Source organism: Mus caroli, unplaced genomic scaffold (genome assembly GCF_978045245.1).
Source record: "Mus caroli unplaced genomic scaffold, Mus_caroli_1 scaffold_1, whole genome shotgun sequence".
In the NCBI taxonomy this organism is placed as follows: Eukaryota; Metazoa; Chordata; class Mammalia; order Rodentia; family Muridae; genus Mus; species Mus caroli.
Genome location: NW_028227256.1, coordinates 39,849,507 through 39,867,558, shown reverse-complemented (window position 1 = coordinate 39,867,558; position 18,052 = coordinate 39,849,507). Strand labels below are relative to the sequence as shown.

The 18,052-nt window shown below is 43.2% G+C and overlaps 1 protein-coding gene across 1 annotated transcript in view; it reads right to left on the bottom strand.

The window, feature by feature from the left end:
* Positions 1-240: 240 nt before the first annotated feature.
* The window catches only part of Mrps9 (mitochondrial ribosomal protein S9), a 60,520-nt gene continuing 42,708 nt past the window's right edge, over positions 241-18,052 (bottom strand). The window contains exons 6-11 of the mRNA XM_021161505.2: positions 10,401-10,468; positions 9,671-9,746; positions 7,229-7,397; positions 6,292-6,400; positions 2,438-2,607; positions 241-524 (exon numbers count right to left, since the gene is read on the bottom strand). Coding sequence (XP_021017164.1) covers positions 433-524; positions 2,438-2,607; positions 6,292-6,400; positions 7,229-7,397; positions 9,671-9,746; positions 10,401-10,468 — 684 coding nt within the window. The 3' untranslated portion in view covers positions 241-432. The remainder of the gene's footprint in view (positions 525-2,437; positions 2,608-6,291; positions 6,401-7,228; positions 7,398-9,670; positions 9,747-10,400; positions 10,469-18,052) is intronic.

Below are 18,052 nucleotides of genomic sequence, written 5' to 3'. Positions count from 1 at the left end.
GTAACCAAATCCTTCCAATCTTTGAACTCTTAGCTCTCAATTCTCTCAATTCCAAAAGCACACTGCAAGAACTACCGTGTGGGACAACTACCTAGCATCAGTGAGCAAGGGTCCGCCTCTGGTGGGCCGCTTCACCTTTCAAATAAGAGCTCCCTGCATAATGAGATAACTGTAACTTTCAAGTCTAATATGCAGAGCTACACTACTGTCTTTTTAAAAAGTTTAAAAAAAAAGGGCGAATGAAACCAACATTCTTTTTATTATTTTCAATGGCAATCATATAACAAAATAGCACTAAAAATAAATCATGCCATAACTTAAACTCAAGACAATGTGTACATGCTGCCTCCCTTGGTCAGTGCATGACTGTGCTCTACCATGAGCAGTGCTCATGACAAAGACGCGGTGCTCCTCGTTCTCCTGGGAAAAGTCTCAGCGCTTCTTCCAGGTGAACTTTCTTCGGGCACCCTCCTGGCCTGGCTTCTTCCGTTCTCTGATTCGAGGATCAGGGGTAAGTAGTCCAGCTGCAGCATAAACAGAAGCCTTTGTGAGCTGTGAGGAATGCTGGCTGCCTAGCAGATAAACGAGGGAGCCACCTGAGCCCCACAGCAACTGCTCTAAGAAAACCCTAGAGGCAGCCTGTTCCCAAGAGGTCATTTCACTCCTCTGGGGTACTTTACCAATTTCAGATACAACTGACAGCAACAATTTATGCGTCTTTTTTCTGCACTCTGGGAGAATTATGAGTCTTTCTTTGGTTTTTAATACTCTTCAACTTAGTATGAAGCCATTTTTCTATGGTCGGTCATCATTCACCACGCTGGAATGTATTCATTCTCCTTGTTTTTGAGGCTGGCCCTGAAGTTCTGATTCTCATGCTTTTGTCTCCCATGTGCTGCAGATACAGGTGTATGTCACTGTACCTGGGCAGGGAGGAAGCACACAGACGCCTGCCAACAGCACAGCTGAGGTTCATATACAAACAGAGTTTGCTGAACGTCGTTGAAAGAAGGAAGTATCTCCCTAGAACTTCTGTGAAAATGATATTCCTTGGTGTTTTACTTAAGAAGTTAAGTAACCTCAGAGTTATTCTTTGGATAGAAACTGTTCTAGAAGAATAAAGTCACTTTCAGCTGGAAGCTGCAGCTTGTGTAATCATCAGAAGCAAGAATGGTTTGAGGCAACTCGTGGGTTACTTTACTTTCAGTGTATGGTCCGATGGGAATGTTAGTCACCATCACAGACACTAGGAAAATCCAACTGCTGTATAATGTACATACTATTGCTCTTAGTTCTCCTTTTGTTGTTGAAGTCTCACTATGTGGCTCAGGCTGACCTGGAATTCTACATGTAGATCAGACTGGCTTTGAACTCAGAGATCTGCCTGCTTCTGCCTCCCTAGTCCTGGGATTAATGGTGTGCACTTCTGATCCTGGCCCTTCTTACTTTTGTAACACTAGCAATCTTGTTATTGGCGCAGGGCATATGGTGGTATTTAGTAGGGGATTTATGGAATAAAATAACTATTATGAATGGAATAGAGGTGTTCTACATTATATCCAAAGCCATATGCACACCGCTCCAAAGAGCACAAGGGTTAAGTGAAATCCATCCAAACCCCCTTCACTACAGATTTTCACAAGTTAGTGAATTCCATTAAATGTCAAATTATTTATGTGAGCAACATTCTAAGAGAATTAAAAAAATAATTAAGTAGCTTAAGCCACAAGCTCTACTTCTATGATCCCAGTGGCTGCTTCACAGGCAGAGTCGGGAGACCACCTTCTATGGGTGGAAGTGAGGGAAGCTGGAAGCACTACGTGGCTTCCAAAGCCTGCTGCATCTGCTGCACATACAGAGCTTTCTTCCTGTGGATGAAGCAAAGGCCGCCTTCAGCTTGAATGGCCTCTGCGTGTTATGTAATATCCAGCAGGATCAGGTACACTCTTTACCCTCCCATGCAGTCTTCTTCATTCACTACCCAGGAGACAGGGTCACAAAGTGGAATGAAAAAGAAAAGCAAATAAAATTGTAATATCACAAAAATAAAAGAGAAAAGCCCTAATGTTAGGAAACCGTTAATCTATCATTAACTAAAAAATTATCACTGACTCTTATGATAAAGTAAAATAATCCAATTTGTTTCAAATATAGTTGAGTTATATGCTGGGTCTGCTGAACAAAAGATTATGCTTTAAGGCCAAAGTAATTCCTGCAGGCCTTGGGCTGCATATTTCAGCAGAGACAAATGTCAATGGCTGGGAGGGAGAACCATTTCCTGTCCTAGTCTCGGTTTACGTTGTAGAAATCTAGCCTGCAAATCAGAGTTGTGGTTCTGGAGAATGGAGGGAACTAGAGGTGTCCTGAGATCCACACCAGTGTGAGGCAGCATTAACAACACCCCCCCACCACCACCACCACACACACACAAACCCACCTTGTCTCATCCACTCGACCTCATCCTCCGTGACGAAGCTGCACAAAGCTCTGGCCATCGCCAAGCGTATGGCTCCTGCCTGCGCTGACCTCCCTCCCCCGGAGACGGTGCAGGTCACATCGTGTCTCTCCAGCCGGTCCAGGAAGTGGAAAGGGAACATCAACTGTTCTCTAGGGCACATCACAACACATGAGTTAAGCCTCCTATGAAGATGTGACTTTGTGAATAGTTACAAAAACCAAATGGTGCCAGCCGCAGTTACACCATTCACAGAAACATGGCTCCTCCTGGGGTTTAGAATGCTTGGCTTATGTACAGCTCAAAGATTTTTTTTTTCTTTTTGGTGTGGTGGTGGCATGGGCAGAGTAGAGCAGTACATCAACTGTTACTGTTTACTGATACTCTCACGAGAACCTTGCAAGTTGTGAAAATCACCATGCAATGAAGCCTTACAGCCAAGGGGCACCATTAGCCCACTGAACCCAGCCTTTGAATTCAGTGATCAGGTATACATTAACAGGCCTTCTCAAGCAAAACTCAGATGCCGTTTGGATTTCCTAAACGGGGTGTATTCACTTCTGCAGGATGGAGGGTGCTCAGCTGTGTAACGCGGTGTTTAAAGTTTCTAAAATCACAGTGAAGATAACTACCTTCCTTCTACCCAAATCACAAATCCCTACTGTAGCTCTCTAAGATGCATGTACAGTCAGGCCCTTCAGGACCAAGGAGCAAACCACAGGTAGACACCAAAGAGCAGCATGCACAAGCATGGTCCTGAGCCCCTCTCACCCAGGAGAACAAGCACCTGCTCACACCATTACATCAGTATGATGCTCACTGCCATCTCTATAGGAGTTGGATTTTGTTAATTTTAATTTTAATTAATTTATTTACTTACTCAAGGCCTTGTGGGTGCTGGGTAAGCACTCTATCCCTGAGCTCCAGTATCTCCTGAACTTTTACTTCAGGAAATCCATTTATATCACATCACTTGCCTTGTCTGCCACTGCAGCTTCTAGACTCCCAAAGGAAGTTGATTTTACCGTTCGCTCTGAGCTGAGTACAGTTGGAGATGCAAATGCAACTTTTCACACCAAACAGGTAAGGAAATAACCCCTGTGAGTGGAGCCACAGAAACACTTCAAGGCCACAGCAAGCTGTATCTGTAACGGTGCATCCGAGGACTGGCCAATTCTACAACAGACATAAGCCTTTTTGTCTGCTTTTTATGAAAGAATACATAAGGCAATCAGACAAAACTAGCCATACTATTGTAAGCAATAGCCATATCATGGAAACCAAGGGAGCCAGAGACTGATAACCACAGTCTGACCCTGCAGGGCAGAGTGGGGTTGTCTGATGCATGCACTGAGGAAGTCCCCACATCACCTGGCAGGAAGAGAGTTTGCAACAGAAGTGAAGCTACAAAAGAGGCTTTTGACCAACCATTTGTTTGAGACCATAAGCATTTATCTGTCTCAATACTCAAGGTTTTCAGATTCCCAAATACATGCTTATATAATCAATCACCAGACCAAAACTCAGAAAAACAAAACTGACCTGCAGAATAAAATTTCTGCAGCTACATTAGTCATGGAGGCAGAATGGTCAAGGTGAGACAGATGACAAAAGTCTGCAGAGCGGGAGGTTGGAAGGACACTGAGTGTAAAACACAATCTACAAGCCTCACCCCAAACTTTTAACAACTAGTCATGTTGCTGCCACTGGTACCAGTTTTAAACCAGCACAGACTTGCAGGTTCATCAAAGGAAAACCCTTCACAGCGCAGCACTTCTTCTCTCAGGAGTGCCGATGAAATCCTTCACTGCAAAACCCCACACTGTTTTAGTTGTACAAACTGGCATGCTTCAAAAATTTACAAATAAATGATTTCCTCAATATGTTCTCTGAATGCAAGTCCTCTAGTACCAAATACAGACACTGATTTTTGTGTAGCTGCTTCAAATGCACGCATGTTCCTTCTACTACGCGGTTAGCGCATGTAAGTATCAGTGAGTTCAGCTTTCCAGAAAGGTTATCAACTTTTTTTGTGTCCCAAATTCCAGGCATACAGCAATCCATGTTTGTTGTAAATAAGAGCAACTGAAAAGACTCTGATGACCCCGGGGAGGCACCGCTGCAGCATCCTCACGATCAGCGTTCCCTCTGTAAAATGGCAGCCCTCACAAAAGGAATTCTGGGAGAAAGAACCTCACAGAATGAACAGGTCCAGTGGCTTTAAGAAGAGCAGCTCGGGGATCATCATGCACAGCTCCCTCTCCCCAGCCGCCGCAGCTCTGGCCTCGAAGCTTTGCGTCTGAAGTTACACAGCTCAGAAACAGACCCCTGCTTCTGCCATCTCCCAGTGACAGAGGTCTCTTCACTGCTGACTCAAAATTACCAGCCCTGCTTCTCTGGAAGGAAAGGGTAGCTCATGGCTAGCGGGGCCCCTTATTCCCTAACACTATCTTAAGTCAGGCTTTAACAGTAGTCATGACCATCTAATAGTAGACACTGACATCTTCCCCATAAAGGGCCACAGATAATGTTGCTGGTTGAATTCAAACTAAACGTTCCTGCTGCCAGGAGTAGTGGAAGTACCTTCAATCACAGAGCTTGAGAGGTAGAGGCAGGTGGATCTCTGTGCCTCAGACTTGGGTGGGTCTCACAGCAAGTTCCAGGACAGCCAGAGCTATGCAGTGAAACCCTGTCTCAAACTGGGGTGGTGGTAGGGAGTTGGGGAGATGTAAGATTTAAGGTGAAACTGAATTTGCAGACTAAGCTATGGGTAAGACTGGTGGTTAAATCATAGGGAACTATGTCTGCACACCAAGTCACAGAGAGGCCGGCCAGCCTGGCTGTTCCCTGTGCTGTGGGCCTCTCTCTGGCTTTTCCTAGGCTCCCTGCATCTATTCCAGTGAGATAATGGCTGAGTACGTTTAATTTGTATCACACAGAGTTAAGAACAAATTCCTTCTTGACACGGGAACACATTCAAATACAAGGAATGCACTTTCCTGAGGCAGTTACTGTTGCTTCTTTACACAAGCACAGGCATAGAGGAGCCTCAGCCCCTCTGCCTTACACACCAGCACACACTCTGGACACAGGAGTAGAAGGTAGGAAATAATCTCGCAGCACCTGGTCTGCACAGAGCCAAGTCATGGAAAAGCTGCCATCCACAAGAAGAGCTCTGCATGGCGACTCACTCAGAGCTCCAAGGGAGGACAGCGAATGAACAGAAGCTGTGAAATGCCTGATTGGGAAAACACCTACCTTTTCAGGAATAATGCACACAGAACCAGGAACGGACAAAACAAAAGTTGTGTTTTGACTTTACAGCGGACAGGTTTCTTTGCTTCCTCCGTATATGTACAATTAATTCCCTCCAGCAGGAGGAAGTTGAAAGAGAAAAGGCAGACACTTTCTAGTGTTCACAATTCTGGAAAACGAGCCAAAGCTCCAGAGCTCTCCCCTCCTCTCCCCTGCTTTGCCAGCGTTGGTTTCTGGGGCAGCTGCTTTCTGTGAACACCATCTTTCCATCAGAAGGAGGGCATGCGCTTCCCTTACACTCTGGCATTGGCATGCTCTGCACTTCAAACGTGAGACACATCTCACAACACTCACACTGCAGGAGGAGCTGACAGAATGAGTCAACTCACAGGCCTTCTAGGGGAGGTTTCTCTAAAAATCTGAAAAACTACCTAGAAAAATAGCAATAGTTTCTACTTAGCTAGCTTATTAGTGAAGAGAAATAATCCTTCAGGTAAACGCTCAGAAAACCGTGGGTCTTTTTAATGATGATGATGGATTATAATGCATGCTTTCCTTAAAAGCAGGAATCCAAACCTCACCTGTCCTGTGTGATGGGAAAGTAAATTAGATAATCAACTCCGTTCACATGGATCTTCCCGCTTCCGTGCTCATAAACGACCGCCTGTGCCGTGGCGCTCTTCCTCCGGCCTGCAGGGATGGGAAAGCCCGCCAGTGAGTTCAGGACCGAGCTTCCCAAGGTCACAGTAAGATCACACTTCCCGCTGACTGCACAAGCCTGCAAAGAGGAAACTTCCACGACTACTACAGTCAAAAATTACACCTGAGTCATGAGGCCGACCGACTGTGGGGGAATTATGCTCTGCAATTCCATCTCAGAAACACCCACGATTTTAAGTTTGTTTCAGAAGCCCAGTCATTCCCACTCATTTGTCATGCTACAGAGCCAGCCACTGACTCACAGTCCTTTTATTATACTTAATAAAAGTGAATCAAGACAGATTTCTAAAAATATGTGAATTCTAGAGTGAAATGCAATCGGAAGAAGTGAAAGGAACCCTAGGGAAGGGACACTCAAAGGTAACTTGTAAATACATGTAACAGGTCAATTTTCAAAAGAGAGGTCATATCTAATGCCTTCACTCATAGTCCAGGAAAATTCAAGTTGAGGCCTCAAGTTTTTATGTCTCATTTTTACATCTGAACTGCAGAGTCACTGCGCACTGTAGTTTTGAGAACAATCCCTTATTGCTAACAGGTTGTTGACTCTACCAGAGGAAAAGGTGAAATAGTTTAACGATTGCACCGCTGTGGATCCATCCACACTTTCTCTTGCAACACTGGAGGTCAATTTAAAAAACAAAAACAAAAAACCTCCAATAGAGTCTTAAAATTAGGAAACCTAACAGAGCAGTAGCAGAGCCAGCAAAGCCAGCGTGTTCTGGAGAGCAGCTGCCCAAGCACCATCCTTGTCTGAGTCCTGATGACAGACATGGTCTCTCTGTGGGATGTGGTTACCTTCGCTGGTGCTGAAGGCCATGCCCTGCTCGTCATACTGCACGGGTTCAATCAGCTGCTTTTTTGATTGAATAGTTATACTTCTGCGGAACCTCTGCACAAATTCTTCTTCGGCAGGCCCGCACGGCAATGTCAATAGCTTCTCCAGCAGTCGGATGAACTGTGCATACTGCAGACAATAGACTTCATTAAGAGAAGCAAGTGTAATTGCATTTGCTAAAGTTTTGCTATTTATATATACTTGATCTTTCCAATGCTGCTTTTCTTGATGAATTCTGACAGGATGACACTTGTGCATCTTCATGCTGCTTTTCAAACAGCAGCAGATGCATCACTTTCTCGTGCATCGTTCGTACTCAAGCTTTCCTCTCAAAAAAACAAAGGGATTTATCACTCAAAAAAATCAATTTCTCTGCATTATGATCATGAAATTGATATTTAAATTTATTTTAAAAATATTTAGATGATCTCCAAAAGTATAACTTCCAGTCTGTCAATAGAACTGCATCAAAAGGAACATTAGAAATAATTTCTAGTCAGTTATAAATAGCAGAAGAGTCTGATTTTGAGAAAATGTTCCCCTTAAGTTATATTTCATAATACATTTGGCAAATATATTTTTGGCTGTTCAAGCTGTGTTACTTTAATGTTTATGATTTCCTTTAAAACCGAACAATCAAGCTATTTAAAAATTCAAGAGATACTTGACTTAAAGGGCAACCTCTTGAAATAAATTATCCTTGCTACTCTGTGCATTTTTTTTAATAGTTCTTGAACATGTGATTAGAAAGTAAACAACTTGGTATTAACCCCTTAAAATTAGAAGCCAGAATAATCACTCTAGAGTGTCTGTGGAGAAGGAAACAACTACACTTAAGAGCCTTAGTTAAGATGGATTGGGGAGCCCAGTTTTTGATGACTTATTTGTTCCTTGCCAACCCTAAAAGTCATACCCAACTTTGCCACACTTGCCTTTCCATTGAAAAACCATTAATGATTAATTCGAAATATTTGAGACTCTCAACAGTCTAAGCAGTATTAAAACAACTGTTCAAATACATACATCTTCCTGGGAAACAATAATAAGAGGGAAGACATGCGGATTCTAAGTCAGGACAGAGAACCTACACACCTGTGACAATGCTGGCTCGGTACCCATGGCCACACTGCTAGCCCGTTTCCTCTTCCTCCCCAGCTGTATCCCTGTACTCAGGCACTCTCACCATTTCTTCTCTGACCCTTTAAAAAGACATCAACGGGTCTCTGTAGGATACGGCTGTGGTCATGAACTAGCCTATGGTTTAGGAAGCCAGAATCTGCTCCTACTGCCTTCGGCTTTATCATAGGCACAAGTTCCAGGACTTCTGTTAATACCAGTCACTCTCAATGTATAGAGGATTATTACCTGTTCTGTGTTTTGGTTTTTATAGCTATATGCTGTTAGTAAACTCCTTAGACCGTTTCTAAATGGAAAAAACAGACAAAAAAAAATCCACAGATTTTACAAAAATCAAAGTGGCAGCTGGAAAATAGAAAGAAAATGAAATAACGCATTTACTAAAGAAACAAGAGATCTTTCCAGTTCAATTGCAGCACAGCAGGACTCAGTGGTTAAGATCCTAGCAATCACTTCCAGATCTGCCACCAACCAAATTCCTGACACATCATCTAAGCAAACTGCAACTTTTCCAAGCAACCAACTTCTCCAGTATTAAATGAGAACTAGCAATGGACACAACTTAAAACCTTATAGTGGCAAGGGACTAGCTACTGTAGGTGTGGCTACTTCTACAGCAGGTTAATTCATCCAACTTCCTTGGATGATGCAGAGAGCTATCAGGACACTCAACACAGTAAGTACAATCAAGACCTAAAATGGGCTCCTGAACTTTACAGGGCACAGATTCACCTGGGATTCCTGGATGGCTCTCCAAGGATTCTATGTGAGGTCTGAGGTGAAGTTTAAGAAAATGCAGCTCAGAGCCATCGTTCTTAGTGTCTGAAACAGTGGATGTGCAGGTCCCAAGACACAAACCATGGCCCTCACAGACCTGCATGTGAATGAGGTAAGCCAGAAAGACACAGATGCATGAAGGTAACCATGCGCTGAATCCTTTTCTACCTGATGGCTCCTTGCATTCATCATTAGCTTAAACAATTAACCACTGGCCTTACTGAAGAGAACAAAAACCAACATCTGCTTCACTCCCTAAAACAACTGGCAGGAGACACGAGGGCACTTACAAAAGGAGGAGGAGGATCTGGAGATGAGCTGTGTCACTCCTCTGACTGCAGAAATCAACAAGGGCTGTGTGAGAACAAGGGTAAGTGTCTGGGGCACACCTGGGATGCTCTGAGGAGCATCCCTCTCAGGGTCTTAACAGCAATTGTCTGCATTCTCATGACACAGGTCCCCTTAAATTAAAAAGATTAATTACTCACATCTTCATCTGACAGTTTTTCCACTAACATTTCTTCTAGTTCCTCCTTAATCAGCCATCTGCTGCCAATCAGGTCTCTGTTAAAATATCACATATATTTTTAATTAAGCATGCAATTAGAGTTATATCACAAAAGATCCTACACACAGTAGCAATTCATGATGTGGAGTCAAGTTTTCAAGCTAGTCAGGAGTACTCCTACATATACCATTTTGGAGAAACGCTCCATTCTTTCAGTCTACCTGAGTAAACATTTTGCTGTAAGCGCTAAATGTGTTATTATGAACTTCAGTTAAAAGCTACCAGATTCTTTAAAGCTTAAAAGTGTGCCTGTACAATTTACGCAGAAGGCATACAGAAGACAGTATTTTCTTATCAACTGGCTGAGGTAGTAATAAAGTCCCAATTAAAAAAAAAAATCATAGCCACAGCCACAAGCTGGACAAGTTGACTAAGGTGTCGTCTGTATAAGAACAAATATAAATCTATGAGTCGGTCTGTCATAAGCTGGATGCATGCACAGGGTCATGGAGCTGACTGATCGATCACCTATACAGAAAACGCTAAGTATATCATAATCCAAAAGAATGATTAAATACCACGTAATCCATAAGAGTAAGTCCAGAATGCTTTCCCCTAAGGAAGAATCACCTACTTAGAAACCTAACTTTAGTGCTGAAATAGTGTGCAAACCTGAGGCCTCCAGCAAGCAGTGGAGGACAAGAGCTTACCTGGACTCAGCGCTTGCTGACAGTGGCCCTCTGTGCTTTTCCAGCTGCATGACCTTTCCATACACGTCCTACGGGAAACAGTGCCCAGATAGTGAGCGAGGTGGACAGTGCGCCTGATGACATGGTTTATCGTTCTTCCAAGCACCCCTTACTCTAGGGCTCCCTTCTCACTCTAGCTTCAGAGTAAATAGTTCTCATCTGAACCAAGGGGCGTAATTTCAATGAAAATTTATAACATTTAACTGACTTTAAAATGTCTACAACAACTTTTACATTTCACACCACTGAGTATGGCTAAAACAACACAATTCCTGAAAACTATGTCTTTTCCTTACAGTTTCATAAATAAAATACAGATTTTCATTTTTTAAAAATTCTAATTTATTAAACAATATACTCTTTACACTGAGAGCCATCTATAGCACAGCGACTACCTAACACTTAATCTTAGAATGTAAGATTTTAAGAGACTCTTTGACTGTGGTTAGGGTACTTGTATCTGGTATGTGTAGTGCTAGGGACTAAACTTAGATTTTATCATGCTAAACAAATGCTCTTCTCAGCAGCTAACACAACACATTAAGGCAGTAATTCTCAACTTGTGGGTTGAGACCCCAGGGAAGAACCCTTCATAGACCATTGGAAAACACAGATATTTACATTACAATTCAGAAGAGTAGCAAAATCAGTTATAAAGTAGCAATGAATTAGTTTTATGGTTGGAGTGGGTCACCACAATGTGAGGAACTGTATGAGAGGCTTGTGGCATTAGGAAGGTGGAGAACCACTGAGAGCCACTGCATTAGGGTAAGCAAGAGCAAACATTCTCGGCACACTGGTTTCTAAAGAGCCATTCATCAATCCTTCTGAACATCCTCAACTGGTAAGCTCTTCCTCACCTGTACCGAGTGGACACACAGCATGTCCACGTGCCTGAGCTCTGCCCCAGGGAAAGAACCAGTCAACTAGCCCCTGGACTTGAGGCTGCAGTGCTGGAGGCATGGCTTCAAATGCAGGCAGAGAACACTAGCATGGTCAGAACACACCTTCTTCTCTTTGAAAGGGTTTAATTTTCTAGAGTTACCAAGCAACTACTGTAACAGTAAGACCTTCCTCATAGATGAGTTTCAAGTTCAGACTGGTAAATTAACCATTTTCCAATGGCTTTCCTGCAGTTTTCACTTAAAATCTTTTTCTAATTTCTACTTATTATTGTGTAAGCATGTGTACTGTCTGTATGTGGGTGCATGTGTGGAGGCCAAGGGATGCCTCTGGAGAGTCAGCTCTCCCTTTCTGCTTCCACATGGGTTCCAGGAGTGAACTCAGCAAGTGCCTTCACTCCGAGACTCCACCCAAGTTGCACTTCAAGTCTCTATTTTTCTACGAATATTCTTTCACTACACTGTTTCCTTCTGGTGTTGCTCATATCCATAATCACTCCCACATAATTTAAGTAAAGAGATGTCAAAGGGAGCATGGCGAAGTGTACATCAAATGTCAAGCACAGTGGGTTCTACTTACTGATGACAAATGTCTGAACTGGTGAAGCCCAGCAACTTGCTGCTCCCTGGGTTTCTCGAGCAGGAGGTTCTGGGACATGAATCCAGAGCCTGGAGCATGCAGGCGCCTCTATGCTGATCTACACTATCAGCTGCAAACACTCTTCAATAAGGAAATCCACACAAAGAACTTAGCACAGTGCCTGCCTATAGCAGTGGCCAATGATGCTGTCGAGAGTCAAGTTAGTAAAAGCACCGTGCTGGCATTCACTTCCACGCATTCTCTCTGTTAGTGTAAGAAACGACTCTCAAGAGTCTGCCTTGTATGCAGTTCAGCTAAAAGCATCAGTTCTCTGGGAAGTAAATTCTATAGCTTCAATTCCCGGGAGAGATATGTTACGATTTACATAGAAAATCGTGGAGGGCATAAAATATGCCAGGAACTGTCAACATCACAGATTATCACTGGTAGCTTTTGGTACATTATTACATGTCCACTTGATTTTTTTAGGGGCACTAGAGAATTAGAATGACCCCACCTACTCTAAGCTTATATACTGTACTTAATAGTGTAATTTCAAATATGACAGGAATAACCCAGATGTGAAATGCTGAATCATTAATCACAGCTATGATTAATATTTCATAAAATCAAAGCAAGCCTATCCACCCCTTGTGCCATCAGATTTCCATAATGTATGAGTCAAATTTAGAAGGTGCCTTAATTTGAAAATACCAGATGCTCAGGTTGAAAAAGAAATCCTTAAACTAACAGCCCTTGCCGGAGACTTAGCAGTATGAATCTCAGTATCCTTCACAATTTGTTTGGGTTATACTAATCATGTGGAAATTCCAATTTTAGGACGAGTAAACAAATAACACTGCATTGGAGGGCAGCACAGGAGAAGTCAATCGCATTTGGTATACCAAGTAGTTATTAATGGTAATCTCCAGTTTAGACCGTGCGATCACTAACAGTTTGCAATCTGTTAGAAGAATCACAGAGAATCAAACAAAGCCATAGAAATAAGCACCAATGTAATTCAGAAAGGTTTTGATGTACTGCAGGTTGCAAGTGACATGCTTCTGTTACAGACCCCTGCCACCCCTTGGTGAATGATTTACCTATCAAAAAGGCCATTCAACAAAAAATGGCAAAAGTCTTTGCTCCAGGCCATAGGAACCACTCTGGGATAGCAGTGAGGACATTGGTGTGCTTAGGACTCCCATCCCATAGATTCCTACAGCTTGAATTAAAGTCACATATTATAAATAAGTGTACAAAAGTAATCTCATTGAATTAACAGAGGTAGCAAGTTAAATCCTATTTTTAAAACATTATTTTCCTAACCATACACTTTGAATATATGAGATATAAAATAGTAATTATTCATATATGAAGAAAATGAAAATACCTCTAGACTGCTGAATTAATGATTGAATTAATTCCTGATGCCAAGAAGTCTTAAATAGGCATATATATGTGTTTGTGCACACTTTTTAATATTTATTTATTTTTATTTCATGTGCACTGGTGTTTTGCCTGTGTTTAAGTCTAGACGTATGAGAGTGTCAGATGCCCTAGAACTCCAACTATATACAGCTGTGATCCACAGTGTGGCTGGTGGAAACTGAACCTAGGTCCTCTGGAAGAGCAGCCAGTACTTAACCACTGAGCCATCTCTCCAGCCCAGTACATGACTTTTTAAAAACAAGCACTCCACACAGTCGTTAAACAATTACTCAATAACAGTTATTTTAACTGCATTTTTAAAGACAGAAACATTACATTCAAGAGGTTTAAATATTCACGGGATTACAGGAACATTTAGAAACATTTAAGCCAAGCACAGATGCTGTGACACTTCATCCCAGGACCCTGGCTGGCAGTCTACAGTGGCCTAAGCAGGCAGCCCTCTCCCAAGGGGCTGTGGTCCTTAGGCACAAGAACTGGGGTTACTTAAGTTGTCAGAAAAAAAAAACTTGCAGAATCTCTGAAATGCCAGTAACTTCTTTTACAAGGCAAACGAGCTTTATGTATGTAAAAACTCACATTGTCTGTCTGTCCCAGCATGGGTTTCATGGGACATATCAAAGTGTTCTTCTGGGTACAAGAACTGTAGGCCACACCTCTTAAGCAATAATGAGAGATCCCACTGCACAACATGCAGCACTTCTAAGCTGGACTCACTAAGTCTCAAGTCCCCTTTCTTGAAGAGCCTTCCAGGTAATGTGGTGCACTCCACCCATGTCTTTTTTTTTTTTTTTTAATTTTTTTATTAGGTATTTTCCTCATTTACATTTCCAATGCTATCCCAAAAGTCCCCCATACCCTCCCCCCACTTCCCTACCCACCCATTCCCATTCTTTTGGCCCTGGCATTCCCCTATATTGGGGCATATAAAGTTTGCAAGTCCAATGGGCCTCTCTTTCCATTGATGGCCGACTAGGCCATCTTTCGATACATATGCAGCTAGAGACAAGAGCTCCGGGGTACTGGTTAGTACATCATGTTGTTCCAACAATAGGGTTTCGGATCCCTTTAGCTCCTTGGGTACTTTCTCTAGCTTCTCCATTGGGGGCCCTGTGATACATCCAATAGCTGACTGTGAGCATCCACTCCTGTGTTTGCTAGGCCCTGGCATAGTCTCACTAGAGACAGCTATATCAGGGTCCTACCATCTACCCATGTCTTAGTAATTAAATTAGACAAAGGGGTCCCCAGGTCAGAGTCAGATAACCACCTCCTAGAGTAAGATGTAAATGGCTTGTTACAGTCTGGATACTGTTGTCCTGCTCAACCCAGGGCCCCGGGTATGGACGCTTTGTCTCCAGGGTGGTGCTACTGGGAGGAGCTAGGGCCCATAAAACACCTTCTGGTCATTCTCCAGTGACTGAAAGCAACCATGGCCCCTGCTCTCCTTTTCCACTTCTCTACTGTAAGATGAACAGCCTTGAATAGCAGATAGCTTACCATTGACTAAAAGTCCCAAAACTGTGCCAGTGAAACATCTTGTTATCATAGGTAATTTTTTTAACATTGCAAGTTAAGAAAGGAAAAAAAAAAAAAACTAATACAATTAATTTTCAACTCACTTGTAGTAAGTGAATTACATGAATAGTCAGTCTACCAAACCTCCCACCTGGCTGCTCTGGGAAAGCCGGGCTAAGGCCAAGGCTATACCAGCCTTTACTCCTGGCCCTGCCCTCTGTCCATCTCACCGAGTCATATATAAAGGTCTCTCTAGACCAGCCACTGTTTGCATATCTGCTCTATAGCAATTTCACTTCACAGTGCTAGGGATGGGCTCCAGAGCCTCATCTGTCAGAGCCACAGCCACTTTCTTTTCCAAACACACATCTATCACTCTTGGGATCCTTCTTTGTCCTTTGCTCAGCATTTCCAGGAAATTTCTGTTCCTGCTCTTTCCCATCTTCTGTTCTTGAAACCTAGGCTGCAGCTTCTCATGCCTGAGAAGTATGCATGTCTTCCTGCTTACATGGCTCCTGAGGGAATGTAACCATAAAGTTTCAATAAAGAAGGCAGGTCAGGTGGAGACAGCTGTCAAGCACCTACTCCCTTTCAGCTCTTCAGAGCCATTCTACAAAACCCAGGAAGTCTCTTATTTCTTAAAACCACTTTTAATTGTTTAAGAACTTGTGTCAAGATTTTTTTACAGGTTTTCATTATAAATGTACATCTTGCTAACAGTGTTTTTACTGATTTTCCCAGGATCCTGAAGACACAGGAGTTGTTATGTCCACAGCAACGTTGGGTATGCAACAGACCTCCAAATGAGCCCTTAGCGTGTGACATGTGACGTGGAGTAGGAGCACCCCACAGATCCAAGGGTGCCTTCATTCCATACTTGCCCCCCAGTACGCTTCATTTCCTCATAGGGACAAATAGGATACATGTTTCTATCATGGTCATTCTTCCTCACAAATCTCATTATGTCCCAAAAATCGATGAGCTAGCTGTACAGGAACAGGAAACAGTATTCACTAAAGCATTATATACCACACTCCACCCCCTTTTTTTAAACTTTGAGACAGGGTCTTGCTAACTTTCTTTGCTGGCCTGGAATTCCCTGTGTAGACCAGGCTGGTCTTGAATTTGCAGCCATCCTCTTGCACCTGCCCTGCAAATGCTGAGCTTACATGGGTCCTGCCTAGCTATATACTGGTTTTGCCTTTTATTTTTAAAGGCAGGGTCTTTGATGCAGTCCTGGCTAATCCAGAACTTACTCTGAGGACCAGGATGGCTTCAGTCTCAAAGATCTGCCTGCCTCTGCCTTCTGAGAGCTGGTATTAAAGACATGCATCACCATGCCTAGTTTATATGCTGTTCTTAACTGCAGTGTGCATCAGAGCTATCTTAGACTAGTTGTAATGAGGTACATATACTTACTATGCAAACAGCCAACCATACTAAAAAGACTCAGCACGACTGTAACAGTAAGAAAGGTTCACAGAGCTGAGAAAGGTCTCCTCACACAGCTGCACACAGGCTTGAGATCACTTTCCTTATCAACAAGCCTGACCACGGACTGTCTTGCCTCACACAGTTACAGCGGCTCAGACGTGGGAAAGGCTGTTTGGCTGAGTGTCTTTCCCCCTGTCACCCTGAGAGAAAATTGTATCTGCAAAAGCAAATGGTAGCAACAAAGCTTCCTTCATTCCTAAGGCTTTCAGCCTGTCATTCTCCAGGGGCTGCTTCCTGCGCTGGCTGCCGGGGGCAGAGGGAAGGCAACCCCGCTGCAGGCTGTTAGGGCGGAACAAAGGAGAGAAAGGCTCCCAGCTGGCCTGCTTCTGTTGGACTTTAAGTGCACTGCTCACTTCAGCATGAAAGAGCCTCTGCAGGCTGAGCAGTGAACACTTAGAGGATTTCCAAGTACAAGCACCTCAGAAGCCAGTGATGTGTGTGCTCTATGAGATGATATGGCTGTGAGTGTGGCTCTAATTAATGGCATTTGCCATAAGTGACGCTGATGTGACTGGCAAACAGAGTTTCCTGAGTTAGGGAAATTTAAAAGCCCAAAGAACTCTCCGATGTGCAACAAAACTCAGCCCAACCCAGGGGAAGAGCATTTATTAGTCAAATATAATTTGACATTTCAGTCAGAGGACAGAAAAATTCTATCCCATCAGTTTCTGGAGCAATACCTTTTAAAGCACACAGGCAAACTAAAAATAAAGCCAGGCCTCTTACACAATGTGTAATTTCTTCATTATGATGGAATGCAACAAAAGATCTTGCCCTTGGGTTGCTCTGTTTCAGCCAAAACAAATGCAAATGGCTTGTCAGATGACAGCTGTTTGATAAGGCTCCTCTGTAAGACCTGCACACTTTACTTTTTCCCGTGAAACTTGGGATGAAGGCAGAAGGCAGGAAGAGAATTAATGTAGCATACAGTCTAAAGGCAATGCTACAACCGTGATTAAGTAGAAAAGTTAAAAGGCACAGATTTTCCACAGCTTCACTGCGTGCAACCCATCCGTGTAACAAGTTGACAGGCCTAGCGCGTCAGCTCCATCATCCCCTCCGACAGCTAAAACGCGGCACTGCATCCCTTTTCAGGGGAAATTTGCGTCTGCACCATGAAGCGTTGTACATTATTTCTTAGCACTGCAGGGGGCTCAAGTCCATATGGAACCTTCACAAATATTACCACAGATCAAACCAGCGGCGTTTGGAGGCAGATTTGACATACCTATTTAAATGAGCAGCAGGGGTCCTCGGGCAGCCGCGGGCTGTGCGCGGGAGGCTCCGTGGAAGCCGGAGCACAGCCCCATTACTCAGCAAAGACACACTCAACATTTGTCATTCATTTCATTTCTGCCAGGGCACGAAGCTCATTTGCCCAAGGTCAACAAAAAGCGAAAAGAAGGTTTTCTTTTTTCCCTAAGAAATAAATGTACCTGACAAGTGGGGACTTCGTCCGTTGGGTTTGTGAAGCACAAATAAACAGCAGATCGGCCTAAAGGCAGAGGAGTGAGTGCAGAGGCCCCAGCCTCTGACTGTAAATGGGGGAAGCCCCACAAATATCTCCATAGCTTTAAAAGTCATAGTATGGATAAAACAGAACTTGACACCATGATTCTAAAAATATAATGTGTTCTGTCTTTAAAAATGATGACCAGCATCCACCT